We start from the raw sequence: 18,345 nt of genomic DNA on the forward strand, positions 1-18,345 counted from the left end.
TTTTTTATTTTAAGGATATTCTACGATCACACAACACATCTAATGCACTCCTCCATTTTAACCAACTTGTCTTAATTTATATATTACATCTTCTTCAATTTCCCTTTCAATTTGCATAATAGATCCAAGATATCTAAATCTATCGATGCTATTAATCTCTTGATTATCCAGTTTAATCTTGTCTCTATTGCTATTCCTTACATTATTGAAATTACGTTTCATATATTCTCCAAAAATGTAGCTTAGATTTCACTTTGCTTTTACTATCATCAATTAATATGATATTATCTGCAAATAACATATACCAACGGATCTCATTTTGGATATTCCTTATTAGCATTAATTAATAAAGTAAAAAGATAAGAAAAATAAAATAAAATAAAAAAGTAAAGTAATAACACAAAAAGAAAAGGAAAAAAAAAAAGAAAAAAAAAAAGGTACTTTGATCAACCAATAAATTCCCTCCTTAATCCCTTCCCATCATAGTTCACCAAACACTTCAAATTAAATTAGCTCATTCCTGTTGATCCTTCTTCACCTTGGATTAACCACCATCAAGCCTAACTTTGTTTGCTCCTTGATCAGACAACATGAGGCCCAATTCATCTAACAATGCTGAGTTTCAATGTGCTTCCCAGAAATTTCTTATTGAACTGGAGTAGGCAGAATTCCAACATGCTCAAACACAACAATTTCTCTCTTTTTCAATGAGCATTTCTCTTCAGTCGAGTTGATCGGCCTTTGACCTCGGTTCATGACAGTTCGAATTGGGTCGACTGGGTCAATACCGATTCACCTCATTTTCAGTTCTAGAGTGCTGACTGGACCGGCCTATTGGCCGGTTCCAATTGAACTGGGTTGAATTGGCCAATCCGGTCCAGATTAAAAACCATGCTCTAAACCTTCTGAAAAAGGAGGTGACACATAAAATAAATCCCCAAGGCAATCAATAGAATAATCAGAGGAATATCCACATTTATCTTGAATATGATTCAAAATCACTACTCCTTACGTTGTCCTCACCTGAAACATCTCCTCATCTCTTCCTTTACTTATCTAAATTTTGCCCTCTTACTGAACACCTTTGGAGTCCCTCTTTATAATTTTGTGTGTTTTCTTACCAAACAATTCTCACTTATCTTCATAAAGTTTCCTCCCTTTAGAACCCATTTGCACTTCCTTGCCTGAATGTAAAGTTACAACTCCTCAAGTTATTTGAATTGGCTCCCGTACTAGCTAGATTTCCCACCCAAAAATAAAATCCTGGTTTTCAAACTCAAAAGAATTAAAATTCTTAGAAACAAACTCCCCCCTTTACATACCCAAAGCTTCCCCTACTATCATTTTCCTCCAGCCGAGGAGAAAGCAACATACCTTTGTGCTTCCGTTGCTTGCTCTTTACTTTTACGGGAGCATCCCCCTCCTCATGACCACCAAAGATGTTATTCGAAGAAGAGCTCACTAGCTTCATTCTCATCATATTATTGACATAGTTTAAAAAAAAAAAGCGAACGGACAAACCAAGGCCAACGATTTGGTAAATAAGCAATTAAGGAAATACTTCATGCTTTTATTCACATAAACACCTCATGCATTTTTTATTTTTTTTTTGGTATGGCGGTGGTGAGTGGGGATGGTTTGGTAAAAGGGGTTATGGTGTAATGGTCCCATTATTAGATCTAATTGGCCATGTAGGAACCAAGTTGTCAACTTTTAAGCTAAAATGTCTTTCAAATTTGGCAACGCATCTATCAATCAGAAAAATCTCCAGAAATTCAATACAATCTAGACTCAATTAATTCGAGTAAAAATGTTTCCCTTGAAACAAGATTAAAAGATGATATTTTTTGGATGGCTCATGCATTAAATCAAAACAAGGGTAATCAATAAAACTAGTGAGAATGACTTATCCTAGTAAACCTACTCGTTCATAGGGTCAAAAGATAATTATGAATGCCAACAAGCAGATTACCAACATAGAGGTACCTTTACCATTACACAAAAAGTCCACAATATATTGTATAACAATTTTATGGATCCATGTTCACTGTATTCATCAAAAGATAGCTGATGATTAAAAACATCAAAATTTTTTCAGAAAGGTTTTTGATCAGATATTTTTTTCACTGCAGATAACAGGTGGATAATACTCATGCAGCTTATCCCCATATACGATGTTGACTGTCTCACTATACAGAATAAATCATGTTTATTTTATCATAAAAATGCTACTAGTGTGGCAGAAAAAAAGTACCTTAATGATGGACCCATATTCACTCGTGGATGGAATTGCTTCTCCCATGATTCCATTGATGACATTCTCTGATGACATCCCAGCAATTGGAGAATTTGGGAACATTGACCTGTAGCCATTAATATAGTGGGAAAGTAAAATTCTCTGCAATTGAAAAGCTAAAAAAGCAATTAGGATTAAATGTCACATGTCCTGCACGTTCACTGTGAGCAAAATAATGAGCCACTGACGACAGCATAGTGCATAAAAAATCATGAAACCAAAGACAAAATCATGCCCTATTTTTCATAAGTAAGCAGTCCAAAAAAACTGCAATGTTAACCTCCCTGCATGGCACTACTCAAACCCCCAACAAATTAATAATTAGTATAGACCATGGGCTCCATAGAACCCAAACAAAATACAATTGGGCAACAGGATTTTCACTGACAACATTAATAAGCCAGGATGAGAATAAGATTGGAATAGTGTTGGTTTGCATTGTTTAGATTTTTTGTTTTCACAAGACAAAAATAAATCAGTCAAAAAATAGTTGTAAGCTTTTTAGATAACATGTTTTCACATTTTTGGAATCAAAACATGTGTTATAAACATACTTCATAGATTCATGTTTTAAAAAAGTGAAGGGAAAAAAACCAACATGTTCCGTACGCACTGAGATCTGCAAAAAAAATTAACTGGCAGTGAAGCCAGTTTATTCATTCTAAAACAATGTAGGGAGGAGAGTTATCAGTTATCGCAATGTTAGGTATAACAACTAGCAGCAACTCCATTTATATTTTCCAAAACTATTTACCCAAAAAGGGGTTATTACAATGTTACAGATAAGCTTAAATTATCCCAGTGGTTAATCCTAATAACAGCAATTCCATTCAGCAGATAAAGTGATTTGAATAATCCTTTAGAGTAATTTAAACTAACAGCTAAAACTTTTAGGTGAAGTGGTAACCCAACATGGTATAAGAGCTGGTTACCAGAGGTCTTGTTGCCTGTGTTTATTGTATGGTGTTTAAAAAAAAAAAATTGTATTCCCTGTAATGGGTTTCCTTTATTGTGTGATTATCTCTCCATGTGCTATAGGGCTGCATGTGTGGGGGGAGCGTTAAAGCTTAATATATATTGTTGCCCCCACAACCTAGCAGCTTAAGCTTTGAGGTGAAGTGGTGACAGATTGCATACATAAATTGAACATACTTTCTGATCAAGTACAAACATTGATGATCAAATTCATCCTGCAAACAAAACAAGCTAAGCATAACCTAGGTAAATTATAATCACTCCAATACCAAAAAAAAAAAATCCAAATAATTAACATGATTTATATTGCTCAATTCAACACTATACATACCTAATGATTGCTCATTTTTCCAAAAACTAAATTAAGATGCGCGCTCCTAAATTTCAGTAAAAGAAACTTCTTGCTCATCAGCACTCATCAAAAGAGTTACCTCTCATATGGGTCTTCCTCACAAGAATTTCCAGAGGAAGATAGCCAGTCTAGATCAACAAAATTTGAGCAGTTAATTCCATCCCCATGTTCATTATGGTCACTGTCAATGCATCGATCTCTTTGTATATCTGTGAAGAGCTGCCTGCGGGGCATTGAGGGCATATACCTACATAAAAAACAGTTGATCACAAAGCCATACCAATTGAGAGTTCACATTGATGATCACCACAAATATTATGAAACTGAAATCTATACTAATTCTACAACAGCATTAATAAAAGCAAAGGAGGCCCAAAATCACAAACTAAACAAGCAGTTAGACAAAGCAGCAACGTCGAATGTAGAAGTTGCATACGTTGCAGCATTGACATGACTGTCAACATGCACATGAATCATGAAGTGATTGACAAATATTATAGACTCCCTTCGAGGGAGTCCTCTCCATCACAGAAGTCCTCTTCACCTCTCATCTCACTATTGCTCTTCGTTATTGTGCTGTTATTTCTTGATGGTGGAGATTCATTCAGTCCAGATCAAAAAGAAATCCTTCAATCTGAGATTGGATAAAGTGGGGAAGGTTGTAGCTTACTTTGTTCTTGAGAAAAATTGCCAACGCGATCAATGGGCAAGACTCATCACTGGCAGGTAAGTTCTTGGAACTAGAGCATGGATGAAGAGGCTAAAGGAATTCTATCTTTGTCCCTGAAGGGTCCAAAGGCGACGGGTGGCTTCAATTTCGGGAAGAATTTAGTGCCTTAGTGAGTTCTTTACTTCCTAGCACTGTTGGTGAAGATAGCAAAAAGATCACCAAGAATCACTCTTGGAGTCTAGTAGTTTCAGGAAGTACTGATGATGTCGGTGTTCATTTACAGGGTGTGTTGGAGGCTGTTTGTGCTCATAGGGGGAAGACACAAGAGGAAGTCCTTTGGCCTGCTTTGCACGATCAATTGAAGTTGTTAAAGGTAAAGATTCCGTCTTGAGGGGTTGAGTCCAAAGGCAGCTAGGGTTTCATGAATGGATAAAGGGATGATGAAGGCTGCCTGAGTTTTGCCTAGGTCTTTGATGATTATTTTAGACCTGGGCTGGGACTTAAGACAGTTATGAAGGCCTATTAAAACCACTGATGGGCCAGTAACTCCGCCATCCAAGCACAAATACCTTCGTTTAAGAGAATATTTTTGGTGTAGAAAGTCTCAAATTCCAGATCTTCCGCTGCACGGATTTCCTGGGAAACAAAGTCATAGGCACGCAGGTTCAAAGCCAAACCAACTACTCCAAGAGCACTCATCCATAAATCGGTTACTAGTACAAATAACATAAAGAAATGTAACCAACGTTTATTAGAAAAAGCAACCCAAAGATTTGGGACCAAAATTGGTTAGCGGTGATCATTGAATAAGTTTCTTCAGCTTGGGTTGGATTAAAAGCACGGAATGTATTTGCACCATATTTATGATTCTATCTTGGGCTTGGTTAATGAGAAGGAAAACTCCTGGAAAGTCTCAGCTGGGCAAGCCAAAATTTAATCCCTGTAACTAATATCCTGATCGAATGTCAGGTCTCCACTCAGAATGAAGCCCATTGTCCTTTTATAACCTGCAGCGGTGGGACTTCATCTTCCTTCGGAGTGGAAGCAAGTAGCGACTGTCATAGTGCTTTGCTTGACTTCTCATCAGATCCATGGCGGTTAGGAGAGAAGCAGCAGTACCGAAAAAATAAAAATAAAAATAAAAAAGAGAGAAAGAGGTGGAATTAGAAGGGTAGTTTCTAAAAATTCAATCAATATTCCAGAGGTAAATTTTTCTCCTGTTAAGGAAAAAGAATTTAGCGAGCAGGGTTTTAGGTATGAAAAAGGGGGAGGAATTTTTGTGGGGATGAGGAATTTGTTGTTTGTTCTGAGGGACAATCAGCTGATGAGGGAGTAAATTCAGATAATTTGAGTGTCAAAAGGTTTACATTGCTGTAAGGAAGTGCAAATGGGTTTTGAAATGAAGAAACATCTTGAAAAAAATTGAGATTTTTTCTGGTGAGAAAATTATTAAAAAAAGAAAACCTTGAGATTTTCAAAAAAGTGTTTTGAAGCATAATGGAGGAGCGAATTGGTGAGAGGGCTAATACTTGTAAGGATAGAAAGAGATGGGGGGATGTCTCGGATGATAATAGTGCAGGCAGCAGTGATTTTTCATGTGACAGCGGCTTAATTTTGGATCAAATTCAGGATCAGCATAGACATTCTTCCAACTCTTCTTCTGATCGCCTCAGGAACCTATCTTATATGCCACCACCTCCTTAAGAAGGTTTGGATGGAATTAATATCTTTGAGGATGATGCTTCTAATGAAGACGAAAAGGTAATAGATGGAATTCTGCCCACTCTAGTTCAAAAAATTTCTGGGAAGGACCTTCAAACTCAGAGTTTGTTGGATAACTTGGGCCTCAGTTTATCTGATCAAGGAGGCTGATCATGGAGGAAATGAAGTTAGGCTTCATGGTGGTAATCAACGGTAAAGACAGGACAGAAGGGAATTAGCTAATTTGAATGTTAGTGAACTATGATGGGAAGGGCTTAAAGAGGGGTTTTCTTGGCTGATCTTGTTATTTATATATTTTTATTTTTTCTTTTTATGTTCTTCTTGTTTTTCCATTTTATTTTTATGATTTAGTATCCTCACTATGATTGTATATTCTCTCTCTTAATATATCTTCTCTTGTCATAATACAAAAATAACAAGACACTGAATGGAATAATGGACAAATGGATTACAAACTAAACACATATTTACATGAATGACACAATATATAGCAGCTGAGTAAACTGCACATAATCAAAGTGCAAACACTTGAAGCAAGATTCTTGACAAAGTAACCACAAAAGAGTGCAGAATAGTTATATCATTTCAATGCATGTCCAATGCACATAAAGGCCAACATGGAGAGGGAGGGTGGAGGGGAGAGAAGCGGAGCTGGAATCTTTGAGACTTAGTAAAGCAATATTCCTAATCAACTCTCTGCATATGGAACATGCCCACAGAACTTTCACCTATGAGGGGGAAGGCAACTAAAACAGCGGAGCTGGAATCTTTGAGACTTAGTAAAGCAATCTTCCTCATCAACTCTCTGCATATGGCACATGCCCACAGAACCTTCATTTATGAGAACGCAATGGGCTTTGGATTGACTTAGGGCTTCGGTATGGCAATGGACAAATTCAGTACATGCATTCTCTCCCTAAGCTTACGAAGATTATATTAATGAACTTATGATTGATTGGGATAATCATTTACAAGAAAGTTTGAGAATTAGGTATCTTGTCACTGGAGTGAGCGAGGGCATTAGTTGGATTTATGTTTCTTATTTTTTTGGATCGGATGCAATATTTTTAGGGCAATAACCTTTGAATAACATCCACCCAATTTTATCAGGAAATAATTTCCTATAGGTTTTTATTGCACAAGACATAATTATAGAACATAGACAGAATTTGTATTGTAGTAAGGTCATCAATGTCATTGAGAAGACTTGATGGCAGTTTATGTAATAAAGCAGAAAAATGAAAATTGGATTCTTTGTTTCACAATTGACTTTCACTGAAACAATAGGAGATGTTTTCATCTTGATATTTCTTTCTAGTTCATGTAAGGATTATTTTCTACATTCTTCTAACATCAGCAACACCCACATGCATGCATGTGTAAAAAGACATTCTCATGATTTCTGGGTTTATTGAATTTTCAATGCCTACAATTGATGAATTTATTTCCCTACAAGAAAGTAGCTTTCCAAATTGTTTATTGACCTTTTTTGTCTTTATATTGATAAAATATTATTATTTTGTTTTTCCTTTAGAATCTCTAGTTAGAACTTTGTTTTCTCATTTACTAGATGGAATCTATTAGTGAAAATACTAAATCAATAGCAGAGTCCAAGTGACAATATTGCTCATACTGTGGTTCCACCTACTCAGCACAACAAAATGTTGAAGGTTTATAAAAAAATCCACCCCTTTCAATAACTGTTTCTTTAAAATTTAATGGTTCTAAGAAATGATCATGGACATGGGATCACTTTACTAAATTTGACAATGACGATAAAGATGATTCAAAAGCATCATGCAATTATTATGATAAATTAATTAGTTGTCATATAATTTTTGAAAATATTTTTTTAATCATTTCTTGGACACACTAATACTTTTTTGACATATAATGGCACATTGTAATATGACATTGTTGTATGTTATAAATTTAAAAAATCATAATCATAAAAAGAATAACTCCTAAAATCTTAAATTTTACAAAAATTACAATATTCTTGTGGAGTGCAATGATTAAACACTTGGGTGGGTGTACAAGGATTAATGAAGCTAGTAATATGTGTGAAGAATGGACTGGGCTACAAGCTTTATTCTCTAATGAGTTTCCTTCAACATATTACATTGGGCTGCAAGCTTTATTCTCTAATGAGTTTCCTTCAACATATTACATTCATTACCTTGCTCATTGTCTAGCATTATTTGGGGCATCAAGAGAGGTTATCCCCACCCATCGATTTTTCTCCAGATTGGCTTTTGTTGTGAGTATTGTTGGCTCCTCTTGCAAGAGGTATGACTGATTGAAAGTTGCTCGAGTTTCAAACATTGAAATACTACTTAATAGTAAAGAACATGATAATGGTAAGGAATTGAATCGAAGTTGGCACTTAAATTTTGGAGTTCTCGAGCTATATTTGTAGCTTATTTATGTTTGCAGCCACTTGTTCTGTCTCAAAAAATATAATTGTTGAAGGGGCTAACTATGCTCAAAGAGTTGATGCAGAGGTAGTATATGATGCAATCACTTGTGTCTGTCCTTCATTTGATGATAGAGATTATGGAGATCACTAGTGATCTTTGCCAAGCATTGCAATACAAATCTCAAGATATAGTAAATGCAACTCATTCAGTGTCAACAACAAAAAATCTCATTAAAAAAGTTAGAAAAGATAAACATCAATGCATTGATTCCAAAATTGATCCATTGTTATAAAAGGTGGAAGTGTTTTGTGAAAAGCATTACATAGACGTTCCTGACATGAGTTGCCTGCATACAGCAAGTCAAGGTTGATCTGAGTGTTACCCAGAACGCAAAATGTTTTGGTTCATGGGATCATGGCACATGCTCTAAAACGTGGAACATTAGGGGCATATTTATGTCGATTAATATGTAATGAAATTTGTATATTTTAGGGAGGATGTTGAAATGTTTCAAAATCTAGAAGAGATTTTGTATCGCGAAAATAGGTAAATAATGAACTAAGATGTAATATTAATGTGATAATTCTCCACTTTAACTAATAAAAAATCTTAAGTGAAATATTGAATTAAAACTTAGGATAATTGGATTTACCATTCTAGAACGAAAATGTACCACATTTTGGAATGTTTATGCCAATCCTTGGTTCACTAGGGTGTTAGTGTTTTCTAGTAACTGTCTATGGGCGATCTCATCATAAAAAAGAAGCTCATATAAAGGGCCATCATTTCCAATTGATGTGTTTCTTGCTGCCATTAACTCTCAATTGCAAGAATTGAACACAAGATTTACGAAAGATGCAATGGAGCTGCTTCTTAGCTCAACATTGGATCCCCAGTATGGTCACAAATCTTTGTCATATTCCAACCTTGCAAATTAATTTTATCCCAAGGATTTTAGTGAAGAAGAGAAGTCACATTTGAGATATTAGTTACAACATTATCCAAAGTTCCAAAAACTGTCAAAGCATTTTCAAATTATGAAGAGAGCTGGTGAAAACAAGGAAGTTGGTAACCTATCCTCTTGTCAACAAATTGATTTGACTCATTTTAACTCTCATTGTTTCTACAGCTACAATAGAGTGTGCTTTTTTAGATATGAATCTTGCTAAAATTAGGCTTTGGAATATGAGAGAATATGAGTATCTTGCTAATTACTTGATTATATACTGAGAAAGAATTGCTCTTTGATTATGATTTGACAATTGATGATTTTTTTCCTTCAATGTTTCATCTTACTTCACGTCATATTGCACTTCTTTGTTCTTCCCTGAGTTATGGATATCTATGAGGTTTCTTGGGCTTTTCAGTTTCATAGCAATCTCATTGATAGGGAGGTGAACTTTCATCACACGTAGGTTGTTGGAATCTTTTTGTTATTCTCAATGTGGTGATGTTACGATCTGTGTTTGGTTGATTCCATTGTTTCCTACTGTAATGTTCTAAACAAGCCTTTTCATTCTTTTCCCCTTGCCAATAGATTGTGAAGAGCTAAAGTTCCTTCAATGGCACAGGATTTTTTCTAGATAGCCATTAATATAACTAACACCAATGATCTATTCCAGGTTTAGAGAGGCTGAGAGACTACACATGGCTCTATCTCTAGAGGTGTATATTATACCTTTCGTAGTAATGAGGATCATTCTCATTTACTTTTGTAGTGTCCATATCTTGGTGTCTATGGAACAAACTATTTAGTTTGTTGGGAGAGTGTTGGGTGTGCATTTAGTCTTTCCAGCTTTCTTGATGGCAGATTTTAGAACTTTTGGTAAGCATAAAAATGCCAGGACTTTGTGATTTGTGGTTATTTGGTAGGAGAGAGATGCCCAGATTTTTCAAGATCTTGGGACTTCAATGGAATTGATTTGGCACAAGAGTGTTTCCTCAGCCTCCATGTGGGTGTTCACTACGAAGTGTTTTGGCAATACGGCTTTTGCTGATATTTATCGCACCTAGATAATTCTTCTAACTTAATCTTGGTTTTTTCTTGTAATAGCTTCCTCTGTTTCTTTTTTGTTTTATTTTAGGATTTCTCGTCCTTCTTGTACATGTTCACCCTAAATAATTTCTTTTTCTATCAAAAAAATCTTTATTAATTTGTCTGTCCTATATATGGTCTAGTCAACGTGTGTCATTTCATAAGTCCAACTTTACTTACAAATTTTATTTATGAGCCTAGTTCCAAAGAGTATTGATGAGGTATTTTGAGTCCTAGGGAAGTCAAGTCAGTTGCAGTCAAGAATAGTCATTTTCCTACACACATTTAATGGCCATGGCTGTCATGTATTTATATTTATGTTAGTCCAGATAAAGAAGAAAACAAGAAAAAAATTTCGCCTTTCCATTTGCTTATCAACTCTAATATGTTCGTAATTTTCATGAGATGTCAGCAGACTAGGTTGAGGATTTATCTAGTGGCACCTTCAATAGCTTCAACTGCGGCATTTCTGTGCAAGGATCCCTCGTCGTCGCTGAATATCCCTGCAATTAATCCTACTATGCCCTATTTCTAATTTGACAAATTCTACATGCTGTTTGCACCACTCATGCTGCATCAAAAATATAATAGAACTTACAGATTAAATGATAAAGAAAGCAACTGGAATGCAGTAGTTGACGCAGACAAACATTCTATGGATGTGATAGCTAGTATTATTAAAGAGATATCAAAATAAGGTTAGATGAATCTAATGGAAGATGCATGACTAGTACAGTGAGTAGGTGTCTAGGTGGTGGGATCAAGACATCTATAAAAGCAAATAAGACCCAAAAAAAGGACAGTTAGCTAAACATAGGGCATATAATAATTTATACCCTAGAAGGAATACTAAAGGTAAAAAAGACATTTAAACTTGCTAGCGCTAGAGAAAGAAAGAGCAGAGACTTAGGTACTATCAAACACATAAGAGATGAGGATCATAGTGATTTAGTTAAAACACAAAACCATTCAGATCAAGGAAAATCCTTCAATCTGAAATTGGATAAGATTGGGGAGATCTCTTTTCTGTTCATGGTCAAGAATAATATTTCTCATAATAACTGGGTTAGGTTTTCTAGAGAGGCTGTAATATGGTCTGCGGACGGATTATCAGTTTTTGGTCCGATGGAAAGGGGTTTTCGAAGTGTTTGAATGGTCTTATGCAGCATTGGGTGTCATTTAGGTGGACAAAGGTGGAAAGTATTTGAAATTATCCCTGTTGATGCAAAAGCTGATGGGTGGTGAAGCTTTGCTATTGATTTCTGTACGTTAGCTAAGGAATTTCATCAAGACTCTGGAGGTAGAGTGAAGCTAGCTCTTCAGCTCACAGATTGTGGAAACCTGTGGTGTTGGAAGGGAAGAAAGGAGAAGATGATGGTTGCAGAAGTCAAGTCCAATCTGGTAATCAGGGTGTGGTGGTTGGGAAAGAAAAGCTGTGTTGTCATTGTGGGGATAAGTTGCAACTGAAGGAATCAGGGGCTTTGATGACAAAAACCATTGTAGCTCCATTGTAGGTGAATGATCATAATGTGAAGGTAGCTAGGGTTCCAGAAGGAGCTGCGATTCTAATAGAGGTGGCTAGGGTTGCATTTGGGGAACAGGAAGCGAAGAAAATTGGCCAGGATCTTTACTCCTCATTTTCGATCTAGCCCAAGTAATTGAAAAACGAGGAGCTTCTTTTGTGATTGAAGTTGAGTCACTTAATTGAACAGGTCCAAATTCAGGCTTTTCTATGGATCCAAAGGGTGGCTCTTTTCATTTGGCCTAGGGCCAAGGTTGTAATCAGGTCCATTCTTCAGAAAAGGTGACCTGGGCACTTCCTTGCTTGATCCTGTTAATGGGCAGGCCCAAGCTTCGACGCAAGTTCAGGATGCTAGCAGCCTGGTTTTGAAACAGCATCACAGAGCGTTAAAAAAGTTCCTAGTTTCATAGAGGGAGTAGAAGGGGTGTGGGAAAGAGTAAAGAGAAGATGTTGGTTTGGGGGAAAATCTGATGCTCGGGTTTTAATTCTGATAAATTTAAGGGTAACAAGGCATATGCTCGTTGAACAGCAGCTCAGATGGGTACAGAGATGAGAAAGTTATATGAAGATAAGGACGAAAATTCTGGTGAGTTAGCAACAAAGTCTTTAAGGAGAAATCCAAAAGGAGAGTTAGGTATGTGGAAGACCTACATGCTAAGAAGGATAGATTTGGTGATAATGCTAGTAAACGAAAGGAGGTAAATAAATGAGGGGGCCTTTTCAGATATTGACAGTGATGATCTTAGTGAGTTTGATTGTGGTGGGGATTGCTTTTGGCTGAGAATCAAGAGCAATATGGGTACGGTTCTGGTAATGGTGATGAACTAGGGGATTTATCATATGTTCATCCACCTCCGATGAACAGGTTGGAGGGGGTTTCTCTTTTTGATAGTGATGGATCAGTTAATAAATTACAGTGTAAGGATGAGATTCTGCCTACAACTGTGGAGGAGATCCCTAAGGAGGAGTCAGAAGTTCAAGATCCATTGGATAAAATGAAATTAAAGATGTGTGGTTCTGGAGGAAATGAAGTACTTATGAATGGTGGTAAAAGTAAAATGATAAAGGGTTAAAAGGAATTAGCTAATTTGAGGACCTTGATGAATTATGATGGAAAGGGACTGAAAAGGGATTTCTTTCATTAATATTGTTTAGTTTAAATTTGGTTATTTTTTGTTTTGGTCTTCTTTGTTTTACATTGGTATGTTTTTTGTTTTTTCAATTTGTTGGACTTCATCCCTTTATGATGTACTTTCTCTTTTCTCTATCTAATGCATCTTCTTTTTATTTTTTTTTACCAAAAAAAAAATAGTGGTTTGGTTAAGGAAGAAGAAAGATTGCAAACTTGGCAGGCTTAAACTTAGACTGAAAAATGAGGAAAAGGTTAGAAATTTGAGATATATCTGCAAAATTAGAGTCAATGAAGTCAAGCATCCATTAAAATGATGAAAAATGGGCAAACTACAGGATCATATGACATCCTTTGGAAATGCCTAAGAGGAATATTGGATAAAATTTTAAACTTGATGGTCAAGAAATTCTTACGATGAGTAGATTTCAAGGCCTTAAATCTATCACACATGAACAAATACAAGAGTTCAAGAAAGTCACATAAAATGGAGAAATGCTTCAGGTGTGTTGGGTGATCATAGAACACCATAAAATATAAAGGAAAGTTCTATAGGGCAGCTATAAGACCAGCTATGCTATGTGGATAGAATGTTAGCAACTAAGAAGCAACATATCCAGAAAGTAAAAGTTGTTGAAATGAGAAAATTTAGGTATACGGTCGCTACAACTTTAAAAGGTAAATTTGTGGTATGTTAGGCATAGAACCTTTACGAGATATAAGACTGTTTAAGATGGTTTGGGCACTTTCAAAGTAGGCCAATCAATGCACAAGTGAGGAGTAGCTAGTTTATATTAGGTGCAATTATTATTATTATTTGTTTGGGTTGGGGGGGGGGGGGGGGACACCATCTAGTGTAGAATGGCGGAAGAGTATTCAAGCAACGGACACCATTTAGTGCAGCCAAAGGCTTAGTTGTTGTTGTCTTTGTGTTTGTACTTCCAATAAGGGATAAAGATTATAGGTGTACTTATAAGTGATAGCAAACAGAGGCTAGGTTGATAATTGGAAATTTGAACATGCATACTTCCATGATTAAATATGAAAAAGGTAAATATTTATAAATCACGACATATTCATAGAATATAAATGTTTATAAAAGTAATGTAGTTGTATCATAATGAACACTCATGCTCAAATTGCATCACAAAGAACTTTACATGCTAAAAAATTGCACGTAGAGCAGTGACATGTTTGGGTACTGGTTCAATTTGAACCTAGAACCATACAATCCCCAAAACACATCAACCACCCAATAATGAATTCAACCAAAATTCTGAAAGAGAGAGAGGGCAAGAGAGATTACAATGCTGAATTTTTGCAACTGAAAAAAATTGCAGATCCAAGAACAATCGGATCTGTCCAGAAAGGAAACTCACTCTCCAGAGAAAATATTGAAATCGCAGATCAAGCCTCCACAGGCCACAACACCTTTCACATGTTGTGGAGAAAAATTAGTAGAACAAAGACACCACAATTGCCTCTGATCAAGACCCATGGTCACCAGACTCACCACTGATCGAGAGATGCCTGTCTTGAGAGAGAGAGAGAGAGACAGAGAGAGATGGGGAGGAAAGGAAACAAGAGGGCGAGTATTGTGAGCATTGAAGAGCGAGTTACATAAGCTCCACTGCATCAACTCTATAAATTGCTTTAAGCAACATATTTGTGATTAAGGGGCAAATTGGAGGCAAATCAGCCATGCAAGTAAACCAGGCCAACCTCTCAATTTAGTGGAAAGTCCCATTTACAGCCTATTTAGTACAAACAATGCCACCTTAATCCTAACAGGAGCAGAATCAATCTCCCTGTGTGTGTGTGTTCGTGCAAATCAATCTCCCTCTGTGCATGCGTGTGTGTTCATGCATGCTCTTTCAATTCAATTAATAACAACTTCTGAAGAAAATTTAAAATGATTCTGATTTTAAGGATTGTGCAGTGCAACCTACCCTAGGCATGGGGCCAAAAGGCACGGGGCTTAGACTTTCATATTCTTACTCTCTCCTGTTCAATATCTAAGCACTTTCAAACCCAATAATCAGAGTCAGACACTCAGACCTTGTTTATCATTCTTATTAAAATCAAATACTACTACTCTCTCAATAGCTCAAATATTATTTTGATAAGCTTGATCCTTCCATCAATATTCAACCTTAGCACCCTAAACTCCCAAACAATCATTGTTACTCTCCACAACACCAAAACTTACTGTCGTCCAATCTACAATCCATAACCTAACTAAACTATTTTTCCATCCATATAATCTGCACCCTTTCTTCCATATTTAAAACCATAAAGCCACAATCTTTACTAAAACCATAGCCGAACATGAAGTCAGTCATAAACAGCATTATTTAACACTGTTCTACATTTTAATCTCTAGCTGATTGAAAGTTTAAAGACTTAACCCACACTTCAAGCATACGCAACATGAATAGTGAGCATGGGAAAATCACACATTTTCATCTCAATGGCATATGCCTCAAAGGTTTCCGTGGCTCTTAATGAATAAAAGATGCATATTTATGAAGGAAACAAGTAGTAATGCATCCAAAGAAAGAAGAGTGAATATGAAGACCTGGAAAAGGCTACATCACTTTCAGCATTAGATGTATCTGGTGATGACTCCAATAGAACCTTTTCTCCTTGCAACTGCCCATGCAAATCCGAGTTAGAAAGTTTCTCCTCGTCAATATTTGTGGCTGAAATAGGTGAGCTGCCTTCACGAAGGATGTTTCCATCCGATAAGGACCTTTTAAAAAATGCCCTAAAATACAGAACTCAAATGTTACTATAAAAGCTGCATCCAGCAGGAACATAATTTGTCAGCAAAAGAAAGCATAATGGTGAACCACATTTGGCGAGCTTTACAGTCATTGACCAACTTAAAAAGATAAAATAAGAAATGAAGATATCATATCATATTGGGAGTAAAAGCCAAGGGAAGGACATTTCTTAAAAATTGTACCTTAGACAGACCCGCCTTTGACTGACCTCACATCCTTAAAATGTGCAACCATCAACACTTTACAGAACAAGTGAAGCGATAGAGCAGATTCATACTTATGTATTTTATCCATTAAAAGTGATGAATTATAAAGTTAGAGAGGTTTGCATGACCAAAGCTCAGTACCTTCCGTTTTCATCCATAGTTGTATGTAATTGCCACCCAGCGTTGTAATGCTGGTCGGAGTCCAGCTCCCAGAGTGCAGGTTTACCTTGTTGTGGCTGGAAGTGCCCCAAGAATCTGAACATTTTTTGCATAAAAATTATCATTTATAACATGAAATACACAACCTTACACACATGGAATATAAAACAAATGATATGCTTGCAACTAAACCTTATCTCACAATAAGCCAAATTATTATCTCAACAGAAACAAGAATTAGATAGGTTATATAAATAGCCAATTAACATGGGTTTGAGCATGTAAATAGCAGATGTGGGTTAAATAATACAGGATTCAAATCACATGCATATCCAACTTGTTGAACAGAGTCTATGTTAAACACTTCATAGCGCGCGCATGAAGAATCGTGTTGCACATAACAAAGCATAGGTTCATAGGTATCGGTATGACATGTTTCAAACACACACCGAGCATTGGAAGCAAAATCTACAGTCATGTCCAACAAGGAAATAATGTTCTGGGCTAATCAAGAGATTTCTAGCTCTCTATATTTGCTTCTTTATATGTAAGACATGCTATGTCAGGCAAGACTGTAGAGTAAGGAAGAAAAAAGAATGCCATATCTTAATAATTTGGCAGTGTCCAAACTTCAAGGACTAAACACACCTAGACACACCCCACCAAACACTCATGCCCAAGATATCCAAGTCTTCGTCGTGTAGAGCAGCATATAACAGCCAGACACGAAAGATCATACCACGTATTTCCTTTGGTTGTTTTTTCCAAAGCAAAACATGATTCAGTATGAGTGACTCAAAAATTGACTTACACATTTATCGCATTTTGTTTCTCCGCATCCATATATGCATTGCTATAATAACGTTGAAGAGTTCTGAAGAATTCCTGGGACTGGGTTGCTGCTTTCCATTGGCCCCTTCTCTGAGAGAATATCTATTTATCATCAAAACGTCAAAAGGTCAAGCATCAAGATAGACCATATAGTTTAATTGCAATTGTCGATCAGGCTGTTTTCTAGACTATAAAGATAAGATGGTAGGAAACTCTTCAGCCGAACCATACAATTAATAAAAATTAAATTTCTAATCACGAATGCAAACAAAATCAATTGATGGAACTTTTCAGCACCATAATATATTAGCATTACCTTGTTGTGAGCAGCTGAGCCACCATATTGGTGTGCAAGTGTGTCACCCATTCTCTCATATAGCCCCATCAAATCATCAGCTAAAGGTGCATCAAGGTCTATCTTTGGGGAATCTATAACTCCAAGAGCATGAAGCTGGTGTCCAAGAGCAGCCAACCCATATGCATATTGTGCAACATTTGTGCGATCTAAGCAGTCTATGCAATTGGTTCTGAGAACCCCTTTTTGAAACATTGGTGCCCTGACAGAATGGTTTCCATTGGCAACGTTGTTCCGTTCACTATGTTTCCTCTCTAAACTATCAGCATCTTCATTGTTCTTATCAAAACGTTTCAGGGGATACGCATCACAAGTGGACACACCACAAGCATCCATATTCCTGCATTATATGTGTGTGTGTGTGTGTGTGTATCCAGTATAACCATCAGCAAAGCAAAAGTTACAGCGCAAATAAAATACAAATGAAAATATGGCCAATCTTACCTTCTATATTACCTTTTGTATATGTTTTTTTTTTAATTACTAGTCAATATGTCATTGCAAGTGAATAGTCTTGAGTGACATATTTAGATTTTTTTAATCGAAAAAGAAGAAATATTATTAAGAAAGAAAGAATGTAAAAAGAAAGAGAATAAGGAACCCTCCTAAGAAAAAACACAATAAACCTAAAAAAGAAGAGAACAGTCGATGCAAAACAGCCAACCAATCAAACTGAGCACCCTCAAAACACGTCCCCTTGAAAAAACCTGCAGCACCAGCTCAAAAAGAAGCCAAATGTGTCTTATTCCAAGCCAAAATCCAAGAATTCTTCCCCTTAAAATTGAGTGTGTTCCTTTCCATCCAAAGACCCCACAACACAGCATATAACCCACATCTCCATAAGGCTGACATGTTTTTACTCCTAAAAAAAAAAAAAAACTGAAAAA

At 36.3% G+C, this 18,345-nt stretch overlaps 1 protein-coding gene across 2 annotated transcripts in view; it reads right to left on the minus strand.

Annotated features, from left to right (window-relative positions):
- Window positions 1-18,345, minus strand: part of LOC131157281 (phosphoinositide phosphatase SAC3-like) — a 42,026-nt gene that overhangs the window by 1,504 nt on the left and 22,177 nt on the right. For both annotated transcript variants that reach the window (XM_058111303.1, XM_058111304.1), the window contains 6 exons: window positions 17,420-17,798; window positions 17,084-17,205; window positions 16,255-16,368; window positions 15,700-15,888; window positions 3,703-3,870; window positions 2,255-2,363 (listed from right to left, as the gene is read on the minus strand). In XM_058111303.1, the coding sequence (XP_057967286.1) occupies window positions 2,255-2,363; window positions 3,703-3,870; window positions 15,700-15,888; window positions 16,255-16,368; window positions 17,084-17,205; window positions 17,420-17,798 (1,081 nt within the window). The remainder of the gene's footprint in view (window positions 1-2,254; window positions 2,364-3,702; window positions 3,871-15,699; window positions 15,889-16,254; window positions 16,369-17,083; window positions 17,206-17,419; window positions 17,799-18,345) is intronic.

Source organism: Malania oleifera, chromosome 6, assembly GCF_029873635.1.
Source record: "Malania oleifera isolate guangnan ecotype guangnan chromosome 6, ASM2987363v1, whole genome shotgun sequence".
In the NCBI taxonomy this organism is placed as follows: Eukaryota; Viridiplantae; Streptophyta; class Magnoliopsida; order Santalales; family Ximeniaceae; genus Malania; species Malania oleifera.